This window comes from Boleophthalmus pectinirostris, unplaced genomic scaffold (assembly GCF_026225935.1).
Source record: "Boleophthalmus pectinirostris isolate CB_2022bp ecotype Guang Dong unplaced genomic scaffold, ASM2622593v1 HiC_scaffold_8, whole genome shotgun sequence".
Classification (NCBI taxonomy): domain Eukaryota; kingdom Metazoa; phylum Chordata; class Actinopteri; order Gobiiformes; family Gobiidae; genus Boleophthalmus; species Boleophthalmus pectinirostris.
In genome coordinates this window covers 11,811,570-11,838,276 of record NW_026571515.1, presented here as the reverse complement: position 1 = coordinate 11,838,276, position 26,707 = coordinate 11,811,570, and the positions used below count along the sequence as shown (strand labels likewise).

The following is a 26,707-nucleotide window of genomic DNA, read 5'->3' as shown; positions in this document are numbered from 1 at the left end:
GACTGATTAAAAGATTCATTTGATAATTTGGTGTGTCAGAACCCAGTAACACTGTTAGCATGCTAGTTGCTGTTAGTATTACTGTGATGGTAAAAGTCAATATAATATAATATAATTAGGATGCTAGGAATGCAAAAGTGTATCCTGATTCATCAGCCGGTTTCACTTCGTAGAAACTGACCTCGCAGCGTTATATTTTGTTCGCTCGACGGTAGGCAGGTACTTTTTTTTATTTAACCAATCGCTGCTATTTGGTCGTGACGTATGTAATGCAACAATAACGGGGATAACTGGTATATTAAGCTCTTCCCAAATCCCGTAGGAAGAAGGACAATAACGTCTTTCCCCTTGATAAAATTCACCAAACATTCTTTGTTCCGGCTTTAAATCCTCAATCTCGGGAATCGTTGCCAACACAGAATATATGGCTCTTCGCTGATTGGCTGGTGCCCGAATTCGCACTTCTGGGGTTTTTGCGAACCGTCTAGTGTATTGCGATTCCTGACCTAGTGGCTGGAGATAAATTAAATTGATCAGAGGCGCTAGGTGACGCCAGCAAACATTGTCGTTTTGTTGGGTTTTTTTTTGTTTTGTTTTGTTTTTAAGACATTAAAAAAAACATAAAAAAAGGAGTTTTAATGAATCTAATCTAGTCTTAAAATAAATAATAATAATAAAATTAAATAAAATAAAGTCATGAAACTAGAAGATTGCCTTATAGCTGCTTTGAAACACAGGTCAAATGCAGAGGACAAATTTCACTAAAATCAAATCAAAGTACTATACTTAAAACATCAGTCCTATGTGATTTCTATTGAAGAGTTTGCCTTCCCATTTAAGACACCATGAATCTAAAGAGCCCCATTGTCCCTTGAAGTGGGGTCAAAGGTCGTGACCCCTAGCTTCCATTTTGCCACTGTGATAGAGTCCTCATCGACCGACCACTCTCCAGTCCAGCCTTCGATTACAACAGCCCACACCAGTTTAGTTGGATTCAAAATTTCTAGTCAATAATTCAATTTGTTTTCAAGCTTTAGGATACACTTTGAATTGTATGTTTAGTTAATATATTATTGATGAGATTTTGATATTTTTATTATGTCCAATTGCCAAAGTCTGTTTTAGCATCGGTAAACTTCAATAAGTGCTTCAAACTTGTAAACAATTATTTAAAGCAATGTTAATTTTGCAGCTAATATCTAAAATTGCATACATTTTCTTGAACCTCTCATATTTTTTGTAATATAACTCATTTAAACCTTTGAATTAACCTTTCAAAATAAAGTCCAATCTTCTTTCATCTCTTGAATAGCCATTTTCATCTCTATCAGTCATATAAAGTTTTGTAAAGTTTTTCTTTTTAAGTAAAATAAAACATTCTTTTGACCCTTTTTGGTCACTTAAACAGTTCAATAGTTTTTACACATTTTTGCCCATTTTAGACTAAGAATGTACGCCGCATGGCACCACAGTCTCACATTCCTTGGCAAGTTCTGAAAGGAATTGTGACAGTTGAACAATCACTCAAAAGTCAAAGATGTCCCGTTCTCCAACTCAAACTGGTGCATTATAGCAGGTTTGGTATCTGTAGCTCCGTACATTAATCAGTGTCAAAAAAAAAAAAAATCTTTTTGGAGATGTAAGATCTTCATTTGGCAATTTATTTATTAATTTTTACATAGAAGGGACTGGCCAACAAATTCTCCTTCCAGGTGTCTTTTTGCCGATTTTCGATGCTTTGAATCCACTGCAAACAGTTTGCAAAGGAACCAAGATCCATTTTTAATTGTACAAATTCTTTGTGACATCAGGATGTCCAAGTTCAGTTGTTCACATTCTCAATTGATCCACAAAGATGTGAAAATGAGAGGCTTGGTTCAAAGGCCAAAAGTACATGATGAATAAAGATAAAGAAGTTTAACTTTGGATGAAAAACATCTTGTCAACAGTGACTGAAACCTCTTAATCACTCATGGTAAATCCGAGCACTAAATATTACCTGGTTTCAGGTGACATTGTACAACATTCTACATTCCTGTAGTCAAATGGCAGTTTTTTGTTTTCCTTCTTCCTTTTTTTCCCTATTTGGTGTGGTAGGATCCATGTAGCAGGTAAATAAACCATTTCATTAATATAAATGATACGGTTTAAAATTTGTGAATTTCAGATTTCTTTCAGTTTTTGTGGGAATACTGGCTGAATGGAAATAAGTCCTTGCCTTGTAAAAAAGTGAGTTGTTCCAAAACAAAATAAAACAACACATGTATGTAGACCTGGCCTTTGCTGAGTATCACTCACCCCAGAGTTTTGCTTAACTTGTTATATTCTACATTATTTTGACTGTAAGCATTCTTTGAACTAGATCCTCTTCCTCTCCAGTCCCTCATCATCGCAGTCCCCCTCGCCCCAGGCCAGTCTCCTTGTTGGGGGGCGAGAGGGCTCGTGCCGCTAGAGGGCCGTGATCTGAGTCAGCTCTGTGTTGGAGTTCCCTGTGCCCGGGGTGTCTCCCCTCTGTGGGGGATCCACCCCCACCAAAGGGAGCTCCACGCCTAGTCATGCGGGATTAGGCGTCCCTCCCCCAGGCCCGCCGCCGTCTCCGCCTTTGCAGCTGTAGGCATTGGCCACCTCCCGGGCGATGCTCCTCATGCGGCCAGACTGCTGGGTGTCCAGGCGGAAGGGCGAGGGGTGGCAAAACTCCCTGAAGCAGCGTTTGAAGTTCTCATCCAGGAAAGCGTACAGGACTGGATTCAGACTGCTGTTGACGTAGCCCAGAGCGATGCAGAAGTGCATGAGCACCAGTGTGAAGTGGCTGCTCAGGTTGAAGCCCAGCGACTGAGCCAAGACCATGATCTGGACGGGGGTCCAGCACACCACGAAGGCCGCCACCACCACCAGCACCATTCGCGTGATGCGCCGCAGGTTACGGTCCTTCTCCTTGGAGCCTGACAGGATCCTGACGCTGCGCAGCCGTTTGACCATCAGGCTGTAGCAGATGCTGATGATGGCCACAGGGATGAGGAAGGAGAACATGAAGACACAGGTCCCAAATACGGTGTCCCAGTAATTCCTCGGCTCAGGCGTCACCACGATGCACTCCACATCTGGAAAACACAAAGAGAACATTAGAGCAGCCACCTGCCACTTTAACATATATCTGTAGTACTACATATCTGTAGTATTTAAATAAAGGATCGGTATTCCATGTGTTTTACATTAAGTCAGTACTTTAAAACGCAGGTTATGCAGAAGACATCAGAACCTGTGGAACTTTATTAGTGAATGGAAACATTATATGAGTGTAAATGGCGAGTAAGTCAAAACACATGTAAAATGTGAATGAGCTGCTACAGTCTAATAAAAGTCTACAATTCTGCAAAATATTTATTTGGTATCTGACATTTAAAACAAGAAAATCAAGTCAATAGTAGAAAACCAGTTAACAGTTAAACAACAGGGACGCTGCAGACTACACACACATTTATCACTGATACAGACTTTGGATCAAACACAAATAGCATGTTTCTGAGGCTGCGTGTTGAGGAAATAATTACTGTGGGCTGAATCTCTCCACAGACAAAAATTAGACCAAAAAAGCCACATTTTGAAAACAATAAACACATTTTGTCTTTTAAGCTGCCCATAGTTCTGCCTCATTGCCACTCAGTCAGAATGTTGAGGAGCATTTCCCAATAAAATGACATCAGTGCAGTCCTCTATATTTAGAAGAAAACCCACAGCAGAACATGCACTCCACACCTTTGGGGATATGGGTTATTGTGTAACCAACAGTAAATAAATAATCAACTTGATTTTGTATATTCTAATTAAAACAAATAATAATAAGGTCATCAGCATATGAAAAGATAGAGTTTTTAATTAAACGTCAACTTAAAGGTCCTTATATTACGCAACATTGACTCTTATGAACTTTAAAGCGACAGTTCAGTTCATTTCCTAGTGAGCCAGAGTGTTGGAGACGTGTGGAGACACTTTTTAAAATATTCCACCCAGTCCTTGTATTTGCAGAGGTCACTGGTGCTAGACTAGTGCATGTCAATGGCCATAGTTATCCTGCCACTAAACACAGTCTTACCCACTCCACAAAACACCTGAAGCAAATCTATTATTACACCAGACTGTCGATGTGAATGTCTGTGCTGATAGAATAATTTTAGAAGTAAAACCAGTCTTGCTTTTGAAGGATTTATATCTGAGCAGCAGCAGTGTGTTGTACACAAAGCTTGGCCGCAGCGGACTGATATATGAGAAAATAGTCCCTCAACAAGCGGCGATTCATGCGATGCAAGGTTAGTTTTATTTCAAACATTATTCTTTATTATCAACACAGACATTTACATGGACAGTCTGATGTAATAATAGATTTGCTTTGGGTGTTTTGTGGAGTGGGTAAGACTGTTTTTAGTGGCAGGATGAACTATGGCCATTGACATGCACTAGTCTAGCACCAATGACCTCTGCAAATACAAGGACTGGATGGAATATTTCAAAAAGTGTCTCCACACGTCTCCAATTCCAAACTGTCCCTTTAAGCCATGTTATAATGCGGTTACCTCCTCAAAAACAGACCTGGAGTTGTGTTTTGTTTCATTCACACTTGAGCAGCTCTTAATTATTAGTCTGTCTAGATCTCCAAAACTCAAAATGCTCTGTTCCACTTTGTGATGTCATGTAGTGGTGTAGTAGTTTTCAAGTCAGCTACCTTTTACCTTTTGTACAATAAGAGATTGGCAACTCCAGGTCCGAAATTTTGATTCTTGTGAAGGTGCATGAAGTTTAAAAAAAAACATTGGAGCACTTCCTGTATTAGTACATGACATCACAAGGTGGAACAGAGTGTTTTCTGTTTGAAAGGAACTCAACATATGCAGGGTTTGCGTGTTAAACATGTGTGAATGAAACAAAACACAACTCTGGATGTGTTTTTGATCGGGAAACGACGATATAATGGGCCCTTTAAACAACAAATATATTCTTTCTGCTCGTAAACTGCCTGAAGAAGCCTTGTTGATTAAAAAGCCCCAAGCTGGTCATTGACAATCTGAAACAATTATTTCATGATTCAATTAAGATGACATTAATTACGCAGCCCTAACATATGGAAATGACTCTTCTCCGTTAAATGACAGTCTCCATCTCATTATTATTGCAATTAGACAATCTGAGCCCCAACACTGATGTCTTGATGCTAATGACGATTTTAATTGATGTCCACGCCATTCGCTCAATCTCCTGTCAGCCATTCGCAAAACCAATCGCCAGCTACTTTATGTAACTTTCCTCTGACGCACAAACACAGAAATAGTTCGTCATGAACACATTAAAGCTGCACTGTGTAACCTTTGTGGTGGAGGGTTCGTCACCTGCTTCTCGCCGTAGAGATGTTGCTTGGAATTTTCTACGAAGTATACTTATTTATCTCTACAGAGACAGCATATAGTGACGTTATAGGGCCAAGTTGTCAGATCTGTGGAGAGGCGAGCTCACTCAAAGTATAAACCCATGTTATTGAGTAAAAGCAAGACAGACATGTTTACTGTAGTGGTTAGAGATGATGTTATTTGTTGTGTCTGTGCACGTAAATGTTGTTCTGCCTTGTACTTTAATATTTGTCCTGTCTGAGAGAAATGTAATTTTGATTTCTTTTTATGTCTAGTACATGTGATGAAACTGACAATAAAGCTAACTTTGAATTTTGAAATTTAATGCCACATTGGGATGTTCCAGACAAAGCAACATCTCCATGGAGATAAGCCGATGGCACACCCTCCATTTGAAAAGTTTTCTGGTGGAGGGTCTGCCATCTGCTTGTCTCCATGGTGATGCTATTGTTGTAACCGGAATGTTCTGCAGTATGACATTAAACAAATATAGCTTGTAAGGGTGTAACAGTACACACAAATCAGGGTTCTGTATGTACCTCGGTTTTGAGGTCACGGTTCAGTTCATTTTCGGAAAACCATTTGCTTGTTGTTTATTTGTGTTTTCATTAAACCAAGAATTAGTTTTAACATTATACAAACGGGAAATAAAATTAAAAGTGCTGCTTGGTAATACTAATAAGTTAAATAAAATATTCTCAAATAAGCAACAAATGTATGAAATATTACAAAAAGTAAACAAAACTTTTCAAAAAGTAAAGTGCAGCAGTTCCAGCATGAACTTTTACTAAAATTTCATATTTTTGGTCTGAAAAACCAACTTGTCCACATTGTCTGCAGTAAGTGAAGAGCTGCTGCAGTTAAAATGTCAATGGGGCCAGGAGGTGAGGACCAGGGCGCGACGACCGTAGTTTTGCGAGGATTCACGTGATTTGGAGGGACGTAGTCAAGGAGGGTGGCAATTATTGTCAACACGGCCGCCCTAACTATAAAGCGCTGCAGGAAACACTGCCACCCCAATCACGGACGAGCTCCTTCGTGAATATTAAAGAGCTGAGCCTCCGTGTAGCCGCACATGTAGTGGCAGAACGTAAACACACACAAATTAAACAAATTCACTCGTGCACAGCCCTGCACCGAACCGAATGTCCCGTACCAAAACGGTTCAGCACGAATACATGTACCGTTAAACCCCTAGTATTTATTCAGTTAGAGGATTTTTTTTTCTTGAAACTACCACAAAAACAAGTAGTCTTACTGTGAGTGGGCCCACTTCTCCACAGACTGTAACATCTATCTGTAGGCAAGCAGGTGGCGGACCCTCTATCAGAAAAGTTACGCAATGCACCTTTAAGCAACACACAACCCCTGCTTTGTGTGCCACATGAAACAACGAGCGCTGTGTATGTGAATGCTAATGAGCTGATTAAAAATGCTAATTACTGTTGTGGATGAGGCCGAGGTGCTAATATTAGGAGACAGGCCCTTGGGAGGCGCGGGGGCTTGAAAGGAAATCTCCATGTATAATAGTGTATAAGAGTACAAAGCAAAGTCACAGAAATAAACAGTGAAAGAAGCACTTCCGCTGGTCTCATCAGAACACTGCTAATAGGCTAAGGCACATGGAACAAGATCCTAAATCCAAATCATTCTCTTTGGATTAAAATCAAATTAAAAAAATGACATGACATGCAATCACATTTGTTTATTTCTGTGATGCATGTGAAAGAAAAGAGCTCACTGGTCACTGTCATTTTCACTAGTGGAAGAAGTACTCAATTTTGTTACTTGAGTATTTTTCTGCTCCTGTATCTTACTTAAAGGTTGTATGGAGGATTTTTTTTTTTGTTTTTTTTGTTTCAAGTTGTCAATGATAGCATTATAGAGGTGCAGTAGCCTTGTAATTATGATGACCAAAAAAAAGAGAATAAAAATTCATCAACTCTGGACGTGGTGGGGCTAAACATTTGCCAATAGATAACGACACTGCCTCGTTATCTGTGAGCTGACAGGCTGTCAATCAATCTCCCTACGTTTCTAGCGTAACTGACTTGCCTGCGCGCCGCCGGTACGTGGTTTACGTACGCCTGTCACGCAGTCACAGACGCAAGACGCACAGACGCTGTTTACTTCACCAACGCAACAGTTCTTAGCGGCTTTTTTTGACCTATATCTTCCTCGCAGTTAGCACAAAGTTTGTTGCAATGGCGACAAGAATCCAGGAGCAGTTCGCCGCAAAAGAAAGTCCGTTTTTGAGGTCGCTGAAAGAAGAAGACAAGGGGAAAAGCAGCGAAGCCAAACTAAGGTGATTCTTATAGATTCATTCCAGCGATGGAGCGACTGAAGCAGACGCAGGGTCTAAAGACTGACGCACTGGTCCACAAATTACTCCTGGACAGGTCACTTCTGCTTATTATGAAAACGTACTTTATTTCCAAGAGCTAGACAAACGTTTTTCAGGACACGAAAGCGATATCCTATGTCTGAAAACGTAATTTTCAAGGCAAAGAAAGAGTCCGCTTGCTGCTGCGTGTTGTAGCTAGTTCATTCGCACTGAATCTCCGCGCACCCTTCTCTGCACCCCTTTCCTGCTCCTCTCCCCGCTGCCCGATCCGCTCTTCTCCCTGCTCCTCACTTCTCCGGGCACGGAATCTCCGCGCACCACTCCCCTCTCCTCTCTCCTCTCCTCTCTCCTCCCTCTCTCTCCCTCTCCTCTCCCTGCTCCGCTCTTCTCCCTGCTCCTCACTTCTCGTCCGCGAACGAAATGTCCGCGCACACCCGCTCCCCCCGCTCCTCACTTGTCCGTCTTGCCTAACCAACACTGTAGTTAGTTGTTTACAAGTCATGTGCAGCACCGGCTGTAAACAAACCTGTTTCTGGCGTAAAGGAGGAGGCGGGAGGAGGTGTTTCTACGTAGGAGCTGTAGGGGAGGGGGGGGTGGTTTCACGCATGCGCAACATTTGAAAAAGGACAAACAGTCGCTGGATTTCTCGTTCCTTGGAAAATCCTCTATACAACCTTTAAGTAAAAGTATCAGATGAAAAAAAATCTACTCAAGTAATAGTATTAAAGTAAGTGTGTTAATTTGTACTGATTTTGAGATTTTGAGACTTCAAACGTATTGACTTTGATACAGATTTGTGCTGAACGCTCTTCACACAATCAAAAATGTAGTGGAGTATAAAGTTCAGATACCTGCTCTCAAATGTAGTGAAGTAAAAAGTATCCACTGTAAAATGTACTTAAGTAAAGTACAGATACCTAAAAAAAAAAAAAACTACCTAAAAAAAAGTATTTAACGACTTTTACTTTGTTACGTTCCATCACTTGTCATTTTGAACCAAATCAAATTTCTGTCATTGAAGATTTACAGAGTTTGGAGCTTTGTTCGTTGATTCTGTAAAAATAGGCTATGTTTTTCAGTCCAATGTAATTTTTTTAATTTTTTTTTTTTTCTTTGCTTGCCTACAGACATGACAGCTGTGGCATCTGGTATTACGAGCGATCTCCCACCCAAGTACTAACCAGGCCCGACCTCACTTAGCTCAGAGATCGAACAAGACTAGGAATTACACATTCGGTATGGGCACAATATTTAGAATAGTTAGTCCATACAACTGTACAACAACGCCACTCATATGTAACAGATAACCCTATGTCCTGTCAATCATTATTTCATATCTGCACCTCTTTTCTCCTTACGACCGCTTGTATATAGCTGAGATATATTTGTATTACTGTACTTCTATATTTTATTTTTACTTATGCAATTATTCACATCAGTCTACTTATTTTCAATGTATTATTACCATTTATATTTTTACTCTTTGTTATTATATTATATTGTGATGTGTGATCTGCTGTGTCCAAATAATTTCCTTTGTGGATCAATAAAATTTGTCTAAGTCTAAGTTACCATACTGAATGTAATTTTCCAAAAAAGTGTAAAAAGTTGTTCAAAAACCCTTGTAATTTTTTATGATTTCTTTTAATTTTGACCTATTTTTCTAATGATAAATCGTCTCTAGCCCAGGCCCATCTCCAACTCACTTTTGTTAAACCCAGGTGTCTCATTTCTCTTTCCTCGCTTCGTCCTCCTTGATTCCTCTCCTCGATCTTTCATTTTTCAGCTGTCAATCAAATGTGTCCTATTAAGTGGTGTCCTAAAGAAAACTATGGAAGGAAGGAGTAAACATGAGGGAGGTTTCAGGAGCTGACATCAGATAAAATAATCAAACTTTGCTGGTCTCAGTGAGGAGTTTACATCCTCTCTCTCCACTGTGTCTCCTCTGTGGGCGGGACTTCCTCACCCATTTCCCGCAGAATCGAGGAGAAGGAAGCTTGGAAAGAGAAATCAGACATACGAAGATCAGAAATCCTCCTCTAACACCTCCTCCTCTTCCTCCTCCTTCTGTAGCCCAGGTCCGTCTCTGAGTGCGGGGATGTGAAAGGATCTGCCAAGAGTAGCACTTTGGACTTTTTCGCTTTGTCAGCCTCTTCAGACCACGGATAACTTCTATAGTCCGCTTTTCTGACCAGCCAGTCCCTTGTACGGTCTTTTTGAATCCAGAAGGGTTTGGTATCAGACCACGGTGTGTGAAAAAATGAACTTGGAACTGTTCAATCTTTATATCTCGGTATTTAATTATATAGTTATCCCTTCTTGTGCCTTATAGAGCTCTAGTTGATAAGTCGTTTGGTCGTTTAATCGGTCAATGGTATCTTAGTCAACCAGATGTTTATATTAAAACACAATGGATTCCAGGCACTCCAAAAAAGGAGAAAAAAGCCTGGAATCTGTTGTATTTTAGTTTTGATCCAAGTTTTTAGTTTAGTTTTTCCAAGAGCACCGTCTACCTGCTCCAAGTGATTGGAACACCTGCAGCAAACAGCCACTTTTTTGTTCTTTCTGCACATATGTTTATATTAGTTGACATATTGTTTTATCTGAATTACCATATTTTCCAAGCTATTAGATGCGTTCTTAAGCCTCTAACCCCATCAAAAAACAACAAGCTAGAGCGCCCTATACACGAATCCACTCGGGTGTCCCAGCACGACTTCAGTAAACTACAAAGCCGCACCACCCGCAGCGCACGCAAACACACACGGAGCAGACAGCGACCGCGCAGCGACAAACACCCGCAACCACACTCATCACTCCACGCCGACGAGGAACGTAACGGAGGAATGAACTGAAAAAACAAATGCGATGTGCCATTCTGAGCCACAACTGAACAACCGAGTCGCTGCGAACACGCCGACAATCCAGCGGTCCCAGACAGCACCCTCCCTCCACGCCACAACTGAACAAAGCCCAGAGTCACCGTGAACGTGTCAAACAAAATCCGACTCACCCATCGAACTGTTGTGTTTCGTTTAAAGTCCGGTGTAGTTTATTTGTGAAAAAAGTTTGAAAATAGACCATTTAATGACAGTGCGTCTTATAATCCAGAGTGCCTAATAGCCCGGAAAATACGGTACATAGGTTCTTTTGTTGCTTGACCAGCCAGTCCCTTCTGCATTCTGTCTGAATCCAAAAAGGGCTTGATCCAGACTATAGGGTCACATACCAGGAAGACATTCGGAAACATGCGATGACAACTCTTTCAGCAGGCTCTGTTCACTGTATATGTCTGAAAAAGGAAAAATCTAGGAACAATTTTTAAAATGGCCCACTTTTCTTCATCTACATGTCACTGTAGCGTTCCGTTATGTTCGGCTAATCAACAATTACAACCAGACCTCAGTTTTCATAATTTCCCCACTGACGCACGACTCCGAGTGCACTGGGTTCATGCGATTAGAAGAGATGAGGTGCCAAATTCAAGATGATTCCAAAAAGCACATACGTATGCATTGTCTTCATTTTAGCGCTGATGACATTTGCTTCAATGGGTTTTAGTCGGTAGGTGAGCCCAGTGTCGGCAATTACACCGGAAGTTGTCATCATCGCATGTTTCCAAACGCTTTTTGGGTTTGTGACTTAAGCGTGAATAAGGCGGACTGGACCCGAGCCTATTTATAACATTTTGGAACTTTATTGTGGAACTTTTCATGTCTGAAGAAGAGCTTGACCCGAAACGTCACATTGTGGAGTTGACATAACAATCTGGGAGCTCCAAAGAACTGCAGTGCGGATCTCTTTCCCTTTTTTTTTGTACTGTGTTTGTCTTTTTTACCCAGCACGTAGTCGCAATTTTTGTCGGATGTGCATGTCTCTATCTATCTGTAAGCGTGAGTAGAGCCTACAGAGCGTGAAAAACCTCATTCCAAACTTGAGATGATCCAACCACATCTACTAATTTGTATAACGTGTCCCTCAAATGTGGAAGACATCTCCTCTTGAAAATTCTTGTAACACTCAGAGCAAAATACATAACTTCTTTTACCTGAGATAAGTCATAGTTTGGAGCTTCTGTATAAATCTGCATCGTATCTCAGTCCTTTCTGTAGATTTTTCAAATTTTTTATGTGTAAACCACCAAGTTTCTTTTGTTTTTTTGACACGAACAGAGCAAGCTTTTCTCTGATTGGTTAATGCACATGTCATTCACGCCCTCTGAAATCAGGAGGACAGGATACAGCTCCAGATCTACTCGTCTTCGTAAAGTTTTTTCAAAGCGTGTGGTTCTGGCTGGTCAGGTAAGTTCATTTGTATCTCAAGCCAAATGCAGTCAGATCTGTTTATTCCAGTGACGCTGTGAACCGAAGGAGCTTATTGGTCACCATTAAGTTTTTCATTCCACTGGGCGAGTCTCATTTCTCTTTTCTCGCTTCGTTCTCCTTGATTCCTCTCCTCGATTCTTAAGGAAATGGGTGAGGAAGTTCCACCCACAGAGAAGAGAGGATCTAAACTCCTCACTGAGACCATTAAAGTTTGATTATTTTATCTGATGTCTGCGTCCTGAAGCCTCCCTCATGTTTCCTCCTTCCTTGAGTGGTTTTCTTTGGGACACCACTCAACATGACACATTTGATTGACAGCTGAAAAATGGAGGATTGAGGAGAGGAATCAAGAAGAAGGAAGCGAGGAAAGAGAAATAAAACGCAGCTACTGTCGTATCTTTTCCTTTCTTTTTTCCTTGTAAGCAACCATATTTGTTTTGATATAGCCAGAACATACGTGTCTCTGATTGGCTAATCCACCTGTCAATCACCTGTCAAAAACCATCTGAACTCTGGGAGATTCACCGCTGGCTAGACTCGGATCTCTGTGAAGTATTGGAGTGTGGAGTGAAGTGTGTTTTTTTTGGATCTCAGTCAAATGTACCTAAAGTGAGATTAAAGAGACATTAGTGAGTGTTGAAGAGTGAAGCCCCTTCAGAGACACGGGCTTTGCTCCTTCTCTGCCTCTTAGTTCTTATAATTACAACAAGCTACTTTTAATTACCCAGCTCCACTTCCACTCCTCCAGAGAGCTGCACTCGAGCAAGACCCCAAAAACAAAATACATTCTCCGCTGCTTAGCTTGGTTTGGAGGGAAAAAAATGTTGTAAACAAAGATTAATCTTCTATCCAGTCCAATGGAATCTAAAGTAACGTAGTGAAGTGTAGTAAAGTAGAATAAAAAGGAAGGGCAACAGAGGAACTGAAAAATAAGAAAAGTTGGAATATCAGTTTAATTGTCACTGAAACCCAAAATGTTGTGTTAACATCATAGTTTCAGATGGAAGGTTGAGACTTATATACAGTAAGTCAACAACTCACTGTTTTCAAAGAAATATCAAAACTTAAATTCCACTTTTGTTACGCTCATAAGTATTTGTTAGGGACTGGCTCCGGAAATATTAGTCTTATTAGTTAAAATCTCAACAACGTTTATTCACCAAAAATAATCTGTATCCTGTAAACCTGACTCACCTGGGCCTCCTTCTGCTTACTTCCATGGAAATGATGTTCCATATTATGCCATAAAATCGATCTATCTCGATGGAGAATCTTCTGAAATAACTTTGTGTTTCCATAGCATCATTTATTTATTTATTTTAAACAGGGACAGCAGACAATTTTTTACATTAACCTTAACAGGAGAGATGATTGTACCAGGTTGTAGCACCAGTTCTAATTTCCACCTGTGGTCCTTGGGCAGATTCATTGATTGAGTTTAATTGACCTTGGCTATCAAACCCGGAACCTTCTTGCTGTGAGGCATGAGTGCAAGCCACTCAGCCACCGTGCCTCATACAGATCTTATGCCCCTATGCCCAGATGATATGCCCTTTCCCCTCAAGAAAGTTTTGTGGTGTTACTTTATTAAATACTTAAAGGTTGTATAGAGGATTTTCCAAGGAACGAGAAATCCAGCGACTGTTTGTCCTTTTTCAAATGTTGCGCATGCGTGAAACCACCCCCCCTCCCCTACAGCTCCCTACGTAGAAACGCCTCCTCCCGCCTCCTCCTTCCGCCAGAAACAGGTTTGTTTACAGCCGGTGCGCTGCACATGACTTGTAAACAACTAACTACAATGTTGGTTAGGCAAGACGGAGAAGTGAGGAGCGGGGGGAGGGGGTGCGCGGACATTTCGTGCCCGGACGAGAAGTGAGGAGCAGGGAGAAGAGCGGAGCAGGGAGCGAGGAGAGAGGAGAGGGGAGCGGTGAGCGGAGATTCCGTGCCCGGAGAAGTGAGGAGCAGGGGAAGAGCGGAACGGGCAGCGGGGACAGGAGCAGAAAGGGGTGCAGAGAAGAGGCGCGGAGATTCCAGTGCGAATGAACTAGCTACAACACGCAGCAGCAAGCGGACTCTTTCTTTGCCTTGAAAATTACGTTTTCAGACATAGGATATCGCATTCGTGTCCTGAAAAACGTTTGACTAAGCTCTTGGAAATAAAGTACGTTTTCATAATAAGCAGAAGTTTCCTGTCCAGGAGTAATTTGTGGACCAGTGCGTCAGTCTTTAGACCCTGTGTCTGCTTCAGTCGCGCCATCGCTGGAATGAATCTACAAGAATCACCTTAGTTTGGTTTCGCTGCTTTTCCCCTTGTCTTCTTCTTTCAGCGACCTCAAAAACGGACTTTGTTTTGGGGCTAACTGCTCGTAGATTCTTGTCGCCATTACAATAAACTTTGTGTGAACTGCGAGGAAGATATAGGTTAAAAAAGCCGCTAAGAACTGTTGCGTTGGTGGAGTAAACAGCGTCTGTGCGTCTGTGGACTGTGTGACAGACGTACGTAAACCACGTACCGGCGGCGCGCAGGCAAGTCAGTTACACTAGAGACGTAGGGAGTTTGATTGACAGCCTATCAACTAACAGATAACGAGGCAGTGTCGTTATCTATTGGCAAATGTTTAGCCCCACCACATCCAGAGTTGATGAATTTTTATTCTCTTTTTTTTGGTCATCATAATTACAAGGCTACTGCATCTCTATAATGCTATCATTGACAATTTGAAACAAAAAACAAACAAAACAAAAAAATCCTCCATACAACCTTTAAGTAAAGGGCCCATATTATTTTCTGGTCTGTGTTATAATGCTGTTTCCTCAACAAATCTGAAATGTGATGTAATTTGATAATACAGGAAGTACTCCACTGTCTTTTTAAACTCCATACACCTCCACTAGAATGATTTGGATAATTTCAGTCCTGGAATTGCTAATTGCTACTGAAGAAAAGATGAAAGGTAGCAATTAACTTGAAAACTACCACTACAAGATATCGGAATGTGGCACAAAGTATTTTAAGCTTTGGAGATGTAGAATAATAAAGCAGGGTTACTCAAACATGTGTGAATGAAATAAAAACACAACTCCAGATCAGTTTTTCAGGAGGTAACAACAATCCAACATGACTTAAATCTCACAAGAGTCAATTTTGTGTAACAGAGGAACTTGATTCTACCACATTTTAAAGCAAACAGTGACTCCACCTTAAAAGAGAGGACCAGAAGAGCTCCATGAATTACATAAATATTAACCACAAACCAGGTCAAGCATCTGTGTACAAGCAAAATGGGATATTTATATAGTACCTACATTCAACTGTACCTTAATCCTATGACCATAAATTTGGACCAAAGTACATCGCCATATATACACATTATTGAGTAACTGAAACAAAATGAGATTTCAATGGTGAAGCTTCATTGGGTAAACACCGTGATGTACTGTTCCGTTTGAAAGAGCAGGCCTTGTGGGAGAGATTTACATTGCGTGGTTGGGGACGGTAAAAACTGCACACACTTCTATATGGCTGTGCTTGGGCCATTGATCAGAAAAGCAGTAAAATCCTGCAGGAGGGCGCCGTAATCATAACCAGCCATCTGAGAGCCAAGTCTGCGGTGGAAAATGCAACGGCTGCACTCTATGCCCAAAAGTTAGATAAGAAATGTGATCTACACGCAAGCTAAAAGAATGCATGGAAAAAATACTGTATGTTGCTTTCTCTGATAAAGTAGAAAGGCTTAAAATGTTACTTTTGTTAGCTGTTAAGGGCCGTTCACACCAAAGCGTCAAAAACGCCTTGACGCCTCTATTTGGACGCCTTTGCATTTGAGTTTAGACGCCCCCGATGCGCGTCTTTGATGCTGTGGACGAACGGGACAAAAATACTTGACGCGCGTCCGTTGCCCTGGAAACAAGAGCCCGGTCCCGGTCTTTTCCCGAAACAATGTCAGACCAGACTGAGAGAGAGTGTTTTTATGACATAAAACATCAGTGGAGGAGATTGGGTCGACGACCGGGGCGTGTTTATATTTATACTCCGCTAATGACACTGGATCAGTCCCGGTCTAGTCCTGGTCTAATCACGGTCTAGTCCTGGTCTAGTCCTGGTTTAGTCTCGGTCTATTCAGGGTCTAGTCCTGGTTTAGTCTCGGTCTATTCAGGGTCTAGTCCTTGTTTAGTCTCGGTCTAGTCTCGGTCTAGTCCTTGTTTAGTCCCGGTGTAGTCCTGGTTTGGTCCTGGTCTAGTTTCAGTCTAGTCTCGGTCTACTCCCGGTCTAGTCCTGGTTTAGTCCTGGTCCGGTCCTGGTGTAGTCCTCGCGATCGACTCGGTGATTGTGGCGTATATATTTATTCTCCGCTCATGTTTGTGGTTCTGGTTCTCTGGTCTTGCTTCCTGATAATAACGTCGCTGCGTCACTGGATACTCATCCCTGATTGGTTGACGTGGCGCATCTGACGTGAAAAGTTCAGCATTTTCAACTTCTTGATGCTGACGCCTTGGACGCGCGTCTAGACCGCTGACACCAAAACGCTCAAGACGCGCCGCCACATAGACTTTACATTGAAACTGGACGCTTTGACGCCTTGGTGTGAACGGCCCTTTACAGTTACTGTATTTTTCGGACTTTAAGCGGCTCCGGAGTATAAGTCGCACCAGCCAAAAAATGTGTCATGAAGAAGAAAAAAAGTTATATAAGTTGCACTTTTTGGGTGAAATTTATTTTATAAAATCAGAGACTCTCCATCTCATTCCAAATCACTAAATCCATTGAATTCTTCATTTTCTGTCACTTTTGAGCAACTCCATGACCTCCGGAGGTAAAGGGAACGCCGCTTCCTCTTCTATGTAGCTGTCGTCAGACTCAGCATCAGTTCCAGTTAGAATTATTACGGCCTCTCTGAATCCCGACAGGATGGTTTTGGTGTCACTGAAGTCCAGGCTTTGTCGATCCAATGACTTTAGGAAAGTCACAACTTTCTCGCTCATTCCAAGCTTTTTTTCTGCTGGGCGATTACCGTTTTTGGCTGAATATTTCACTAATTGCAGCTTGTAATCTGCAAAAAATTATTTTCTTTTTGGGGGCATTTCTGTTCAGTCTTCTCAGTTGTCTTAATAAGTTTGTTTAAATTTTCAGTGGTGCAGAAGTAATGGTGCGATCAACTGACATGATACAGACAGGACAGAGGCTCTTTCTGCAGGAGACATGCGCAGTAGAGCCAAGTGACAGTGGTACAGGAGTAATAGGAGCAGCAGATACTGACACACAAGACTAGAACCTAGAGCCTCTCGCAGCTGTCAGTGTGAAAATTTTAATGTATAAGTCACATCACAGTGTAAGTTGCAGGAAACACAAACCATGGAAAAAAGTGTGACTTATAGTCCGGAAAATACAGTATATTGTTTCCTTGTCAAAAATATACCTGGAGTTTTACATTTGTTTCTTTAATCCAAAATGATCTCTTCTGCGCTGTCACAAATGCTTTGTTTTAATTTTGCTCAGATTGTTGTGTCACAGGTAAAAATCATGCAATCATGCAATCAATCAAAATATAAAGAAGCGGACGAAGGAAGTGTGACGTCATCCATAATGCTCTGTTCTGGCCAGATGAAGCTCATCTAGGCCTGCAGTTATGGGGTTCCATATTTAGACTTCAGACCATGAGTATCATAGCAACCAAAGAGTCAATCCAGAGTGAGGCTGCTGAAGGTCATGCCCATTCCCATGTGCATCTCTAGTTTAGCAGGGACCAGGCGCTTAGCAACACTGTCAGTCACACCTGTTGCTATGTGTAAAATCCCTCAGTCGTCCAGGTAGAATCCATGGCAAAGGAGAAATTCAATTTGTCAACTGGACAAACATTTATTTTGGTGGAAAATGTTATGCAGCTCATCCAAGTTCTTCAGTTCTGGTCAAACGCTGGTGGACATTGCCTTTTATCTGCCTGCAGAGAGGAGATAACCACATTGAAACTACTCTGAAACTAACACACCTACTTCTTTACAGTTTCTGTTAGTTAGCTACACCTATTGAACTTGGTCATATTATATTATATTGGTCATATTGGTGAAGACTGCAGTGAGCGCCACACTGGAGAAACAAAACAGCTACTTCACAAGAGGATGAACCAACACAGACGAGAGAGCAACACGGGACCTCAGTCTGCTGTTCATCTCCACCTTTAAAAGCCAAGAGGACAGTGATTTACAGATCTTAGTCAGAGAAAAGAACTGGTTTGAGAGGGGAGTTAAAGAAGCTATTTTTGTAAAGAAAGACAATATATCTTGGAGGTCTCAAACCTCATCTGTCTCCCATCTACAACTCCATCCTCAAAACCTAAAACAAAGAGAGCCGGGTCAGGCTCAGAGGTGTGAAAGCTCAGATTATGGGCCTGAATGATTATACTAACATGATCCACACTCAGCGCAAGTTCAATAGGCCTAGCTAACAACAGAAACTGTAAACAAGTAGACGTGTTAGTTTCAGAGTAGTTTCAGTATAGTTAGCTACTTCCTGCAGACAGATAAAAGGAAGTGTCCACCAGTGTCTGACCAAAACTGAAGAAGCAGCTTGGATGAGCTGCAAAACATTTTTGACCAAAATTAATGTTTGTCCAGACAAATTGAATTTCTGCTTTGCCAAACCTGTTGGTAATGATGAGGAAACACTGTTATGACAGTTAAAAGCCCATAAAAGACTAACTGGGTGTAATTTAATTGTAATTGAACACATTTTGCAAGCACACAATTGGCAACTTGCAGCTCTTTTATGTTACTGACAGCGTTTTGTTTATTGTCTCCATAGAGTTTCTATTGCTTTTCCTGAAATATTCTACAGTAATTGTTTTGCATTTACTCAATTAAGGGTGTTGCAACTTGACCTTCCGCCATCTGTTTGTCTCCCTGAAAATATATCAGCTTGATGCCATACTGTGGAACATTCCAGACGAGGCAATAACATCTCCATGAATAAAAGATTTCATTTCGCATTTATTTCCTATAGGTCTTTTCTACCTCAGCTGAATGCCAGTTGAAGGTCTTCACATCGAGAAACCATTAAATCACACACAGACTCAAGTATAAAAACAATGGAGACAAACAATGTGATGTGTGTTGCCCAAGAACACAACACATTACAGTGTTTTTCTCTGAATCTCAATGATGCTGCCCGAGAGCTTTTGTTTTACAGAAGACATTTGTATTGTGCTTTTGTCTCGTTACATCGAACTATTACGAACCATTATGCTGTGTTTTGGACATTTAAAGCACAATATTCATCTAAAACGACAGAGAAACAAGTCCGCTGATTTCCGGTTTGGTAAATTGTGATACCAAATGAGGTATTAAGAATTGGGTCCGGTCAAGCGGTAACGGAGGGAAACAGGGGCAGATTTTTTTACATTCAAATAGCTCTTATTCAGAAACTAGAGGGACTATTGAAATAATAAAAAGTAAGGTAGCAGAATGTAGGAAAGAGTTAACACTCCAATAGGGTAAAGTTAAACCTGTGATATTCTTTCAAGTTGTTGATAAAAAATTTAAAAACTCATGTTGGTAACGGAGGGAATGAAATATGCAGCACTTTTTGGGCAATAAATACAAACAGTGATAACTCTTGGTTCTCACTTACATATCCTTAACAAACTGGTTTGAATATTTGCTTCATATAGTTTTCTTCCATATGGTACAAGATTAGGTTGAAAAACCTCTTACTTTTTGAATAATGAGATTTTTTATTAAGAAAGGTCATGGTAACGGAGGGAAAAGTAACGGAGGGAAAATTGTGCAAACAAGTAGAAGGTGCATGATTTTGTATAATTTGTCACCTTTTTTCTTTCGAATACTTTAATATTACTTCAAAATGAAAGGAAACTATTTCTATAAAATATGTCAGTCCTTCCAAGCAAATTTTTATCATTTAAAATTTTTTTTTGTTTGAAAAATCATGAACCTTCATCAACAGTTCAAAGATGGAATAACACAAGATATGATGAAATACATCCATTTATTTACATGATTTGCAGGTCTTTGAAATTTGGGAAATAATTTTTGTTCCATGTTTCATACATGGTCTGTTTAAAACATATGTAACTTTAGAACCAAAAATGGTACAGAAAAAAGGTAAACAGTTTCATAAACTAGAGTACATATGTATCTGTTCAATACATTTTTATATCAGATGCATTAACTTGAATTTTTGGCCTTGTTGTTTACTTCTGCTTGACCGGGCCCAATTGTTCATTTATTTAAGAGGGGATATTGCACTTCTAAGGTGTTTTAACTGCACATAACATATTTAGATCATCGTGTTACCTTTTATTGTTTTGAAAATGCTCTATTCGCCGTACACGACATATTAAGATGCACATTTGTTTTTCATGCTCTGAGTCTCCCTTTCCTTTGCTCTCTGCGCAATGTCACTCCCCCTTCAGAGCACTATCACAACACAATCAGTGTGAAATGAAACTACTGCGCATTGCATCAGGTTTGTCAAGTCACTGTGTACAGTTTTGTATCATGTTTTTGTATATTTATGCATGGATGACATCTAAAACTTCTCCAGGCAACATTATAACAAGGTAGAAAGCTAAAAATCATTTATGCATAATACGCCCTCTTCAGTTAATTTAAGACAAAAATAAAATAAAATCCATTGGTGGTGTTGTATAGTGCAGCTCTGTCCATCTTTGAATGAAACCCTTTCTTGTGATGTGGGGCTTGTTAGCAGTTGTCAATTCTGAGCCCAAGGTTCATTTCACACTTGAAGATTCTTACTTTTTCACATACTTCCTATTCATCACCTGTGCCCCGGCGGATGCTTCCAATTTTACACTATGCCAATGTATCGGAAATTGACTCAGCTCCCATCTGTGCTCTGTGTTTTGGCTTTGTTTCTGGATTGGGATTGTTTTATTTCATGCTGAAATTTTCCTCTAAAAACATATAGTGGAGCACTTTCTCTATGATGAATGTTGTTACCTCATCAAAAACGCGGTGGAGTTGTGTTGAGTTGAGTTTGAGTAACCCTTTGTCCACATCTCCAAAGCTCAAAATGCTCTTTTAGTTAGCTCTGGTAGTTTTCAAGTTAACAGCTACTGTATCTGTGTGTACCTTTTGTTCTACAGATATTGGCAATCCGAGAGCTGAAATCATCCAAATGATTCTAGTGAAGGTGAATGAAGTTTAAAAACACAGCGAGGGACTTCCTGTATTGCCACATGACCTCATAACAAAACAGAACAGAGTATTTACAGTTTGTATATATAACAAGTTTAAGAGCACATAAATCCGTGTATCATTCGTTCATTCATTTTTCAATATAAAACCAAAAATAAGAAAATGAAAAAACAACTGTGTTCTTCGATATTTGTCTCCAAAACCAAAATGAAAAAAACGGATAATGATTCGTTTTTTCAGTTTTCGATTTTGTGTTTAAATGAAAAATGGAAAAAAAAACAGATAACAGCCGTTTCTCGTTTCCGTGACTTCCGTGACTGCGATGCCGAACTTTTGCGCTGCATACGGACTGAACCAGGACTGATTCACGTCCGGAACCAGACTGGAACCACACTGGGACCAGAGCGGGACCAGGGTGGACTCCGAGCTTTGACTCCGAGCCTCCGCAGGGTCCGAGCCTCAGCTTCGAGCTCCGGCACTGCCATGGGCTCTGAGCCTCCAGTCTGGTCCCGGCCTGGTCTCGGTCTCAGTCCTGGTCTCAGTCTCGGTCTGGTCCCGGTCTAGTCCTGGGTCTGGTCTCGGTATGGTCCCGGACCTGGATCAGTCCTAGTTCAGTCCATATGCAGCGCAAAAGTTCAGCATCGCAGTCATGGAAGTCACGGAAACAGGAAACGGCCATTATTTATTTCCATTCTTCATTTAAACACAAAATTAAAAACTGAAAAAACGAATCATTATCCATTTTTTCATTTTGGTTTTGGAGACAAATAATGAAGAAAGAAAGTCGTTTTTTTCGTTTTCTTATTTTTGGTTTTATAATAAAAACTAATGAACTAATGATACACATAGACTAGTCCATTGTTTCCCAAAGACTGGGTCATCAGGTGGGTCACAAGAGATTTTTTTTTTTGTCCCGATCTGCATGTAGGTCTGAAATATACAGTTCTGACACATGAGAGAGCGAGTCAGAGAATGTTTTATCGTCATTCTGGATCAGTGTTTCATCAGAATATCCTGTCCTCAGTTGGGCCAGTGTTTCTATGCTTATTCCTTTCACTTCTACTTATATGTGTGGATTGGGATTTTCTGTGCTCACAAAAATGAAGACAAAGCACACAAACAGACTGAATGATGCGACTGATCTGCTGCTGTGCTCTCCTCCTGCACCCAGACTGGAACATGCTACAAAAACACATCTCATTAGAAATTAAGTGTTAAGAAAAAAAAAAAAAGAAAGAAAATAGGCGTATTCTGTAGGCAAATAGGCGACTTATGGATCCTTTTATTGCTGGTTCAATGTTTTTTCATTGTTTAAAACTTGAGTAATACTAATTGTTCAGAGCGACACGATCAGTCAGTCAACAATAAAATATTCTCATTAATGTTCAATAATGGTCAAATCCACCTTTATTTTGTGATTTAAGAATAATGTCTATTGACTTGGGTCGCGAAGGTTTGTGACTTTTAAAATATGGATCCCCAGAAAAAAGGTTTGGGAAACACTGGACTAGTTTACCCCCCATGGACCAGTACAGAACCTACCTGGACCACTGAGGAATTACAAAGATATAACACCACATGGAAATAGAAAAAGTGCGATGATTTAATGCTGAAAAAATTACATTCTATTGGAGTTATTGCGATACCAAAAATTTCAAATGAAATTTCAGTACTAAGGAGTTGAAACAATACTCAATATTGGTTAGGAACCCTGTACTACTACTACTACTACTACTACTACTACTACTACTACTACTACTACTACTACTACTACTACTACTACTACTACTACTACTACTACTACACTACTACTACTACTACTACTACTACTACTACTACTACTACTACTACTACTACTACTACTACTACTACTACTACACTACTACTACTACTACTACTACCACTACTACTACTACTACTACTACTACTACTACTACACTACTACTACTACTACTACTACACTACTACTACTACTACTACTACTACTACTACACTACTACCACTACTACCACTACTACTACTACTACTGACTACTACTACTACTACTACTACTACTACTACTACTACTACTACACTACTACTACTACTACTACTACTACTACTACTACTACTACTACTACCACTACTACTACTACTACTACTACTACTACTACTACTACTACTACTACTACTACTACTACTACTACTACTACACTACTACCACTACTACTACTACTACCACTACTACTACTACTACTACTACTACTACTACTACTACTACTACACTACTACTACTACTACTACTACTACTACTACTACTACTACTACTACTACTACTACTACTACTACTACTACTACTACTACTACTACTACTACTACTACTACTACTACTACTACTACTACTACTACTACTACTACTACTACTACTACTACTACTACTACTACTACTACACTACTACTACTACTACTACTACTACTATACTACTACTACTACTACTACTACTACTACTACTACTATACTACTACTACTACTACTACTACTACTACTACTACTACTACTACTACTACTACTACTACTACTACTACTACTACTACTACTACTACTACTACTACCACTACTACTACTACTACTACTACTACTACTACTACTACTACTACTACTACTACTACTACTACTACTACTACTACCACTACTACTACTACTACTACTACTACTACTACTACCACTACTACTACTACTACTACTACTACTACTACTACTACTACTACTACTACTACTACTACTACTACTACTACTACTACTACTACTACTACTACTACTACTACTACTACTACTACTACTACTACTACTACTACTACTACTACTACTACTACTACTACTACTACTACTACTACTACTACTACTACTACTACTACTACTACTACTACTACTACTACTACTACTACTACTACTACCACTACTACTACTACTACTACTACTACTACTACTACTACTACTACTGCTACTACTACTACTACTACTACTACTACTACTACTACTACTACTACTACTACTACTACTACTACTACTACTACTACTACTACTACTACTACTACTACTACTACTACTACTACTACTACTACTACTACTACTACTACTACTACTACTACTACCACTACTACTGCTGTCTGAGGATTTATTAGACTTCCATTTGAGCTTTATTTTAACACAATTTGACCAGAAAGAACTGACTTAGTTGGAACTAAAACAGGTGAGCTGATTTGTGCAGTTACACAAGTTTCTCACATAAAAGTACAATCACATGCTAATAATCGCCAAAGGTTTTTTAGTTAGTCACTCTCAGCTTTTTGTTGAAAATCAAGCTCCTAAACAGGACCATGAACGCTATTGATCACCGGCTCCTGAAAATGTGCTGCTTAAATCGTATTTTGTATTTTGTATTTTTTCATGAGTTTTCAGATGATCATAAAACCTTTTTGACAGTGTTTCTGATGCATGCATTGTGTCTCCATGGTAACTGGTGACCATGATGAGCTCCGGCCGTGCTTTGGCCCACCTCCTTCAAACAGGCCAAAGTCCCAGCCGTGCCGTACCTGGGTACAGTTCGATTGCGCTCACACTGGACAAACGTGCCGCGCTTTAGGTGCGATCTGTGCTTGGACTCGGTTCTAAAGTCCTAGTGTGAGTGCACCTTAAGTGTATGTCCACAGGCTTTATCGTTTACAGAAACAAACACCACATGGCTACTTTGCATAAACTGTGCTCAAAAACACCTCAGCCCTTGTGCACTGATGCAGTTCAGCTTCTGTTGGACTAAAGGACACGACTCAGTGGAATATGAGTGTTCTTTCTGTGACAGAGGATGTGCTGCTGATGTTGAGTCTGTTCTGTGCTTCTATCGTGTTGGAGATGATTCATATTAAACTTTTCAGATTATACGTCTGCAGTTTCATATGCACAAACCGTATATATGAATAGACATATATTCTAGCCTCTTAGCATTTTGGCGGTGAATTACTTCGTGACGCATAGACCTACATCAGCGTATCAGCGTTTTCAGGCGTCCACACGGTGCTGGATCAGATCAGTACTCAGATGAATTTGTGGGATCTGGTTTTCCATCAGGATTACTGCATCCTCAACGAAAATGACTCGAATCCGTACTACTGTGGATGGGGCCTTATTGACATTTACTTGATCCTTCTGTATATATTATTCGCCTATCTACTGTGGCTAAGCAGACTTGTGCCAAAAGAACAATAATTCATTTGCTGTGGGTTTATCCACTTTAATGAACTTACTTTTTTTGGAATTGTTGTTTTGTTTGAAGGCCTAGCCTAATATGAATGAAAAGCTTACGGGTATACTTACTGGAAAGGCTACTGGAATATTTAAAGAATATTAAATAAACATTTATGTTCTTAAAAAAATAAAAAAAATCTAAAGTTTTATTCTAGGTTATTTATGCAATATAAAAAAAAGTTGAAAAACTTAACAACCACATTTGATATTTGGTTTAAATTTTCGGCCAAGCTTTTAATTTTTATTCGGTTTCGGCCACAGATTTTCATTTCATTGCAAAACTAATACACATACTTGTAGAACACCCCCTGCACGATGTCACTGCAAAGTATCAATTGTTTAAAGAAACCATGGTAGCAGAATCAGTATCAAGTATCGAGACTATTCCTTAGTATCAAAATCAAGATCAAAGTATTAGCATCATGACAACGCTCGCCACTCTCCCTCTACGCACGTACGACCTGTTAACAACGCAATTTCATCTGCAATTACACGAAGCGCGCACGGACAATGGCGATAGATAAAAATAGCTTTGACGGGGCCATAATCACCTCTATCTCTTCCATTTGCGGCGGTGGATTTATAATGTGTTTTTCCTCCGCCGCAGGGAGACACTGTAATCTTTGTGTGGGAATATCAGAGGCCCAGAGTGGAGCATCAGGCCATCACAGTGAGTCCAAAGTCTCCTGGCTGGGCGGTGCAGGGGGGCAGATGCAGAAGGAGATTATAAACTTGCCACTTCAACGTACAAAAGGAGCTATGGGTATAGAGAGGATGAAAAAACTGAAATAGAGTGGAGAAATTACATGTGAGATAATCTAAAGGGGATGTTAAAGGGCCCATATTACGCTATATATAATGTTAACTCATCAAAAACCCATGGGGATATAAAAGTTCAAGATCCTTCTAAAGCTATTCGGGAAAGGTTCATTTATGTCCTGTGAATGTGGCTTTTTTAGTACCGATACCTGCTCAAATGAGTACTGTATTTTTCGGAAAATTTTCACACTGGCAGCCAAGAGAGCTCTCTAGGCTTGTGTGTCAGTATCTGCTACTACTATTACTCCTGTAACACTGTCACTTCGCTCTGTGCATGTCTCCTGCAGAAAGAGCCGCTGTCCTCTCTGTATCATGTCAGTCGATCGCACCATTACTTCTGTACCACTGAAAATAAAAAAATTTAAAC

At 40.2% G+C, this 26,707-nt stretch overlaps 1 protein-coding gene across 2 annotated transcripts in view; it reads right to left on the bottom strand.

Moving 5' to 3' along the window:
* Positions 1-2,553: 2,553 nt before the first annotated feature.
* oprl1 (opiate receptor-like 1) overlaps positions 2,554-26,707 on the bottom strand; it is a 187,641-nt gene continuing 163,487 nt past the window's right edge. For both annotated transcript variants that reach the window (XM_020928430.2, XM_055166402.1), the window contains exon 5: positions 2,554-3,101. In XM_020928430.2, coding sequence (XP_020784089.1) covers positions 2,554-3,101 — 548 coding nt within the window. The remainder of the gene's footprint in view (positions 3,102-26,707) is intronic.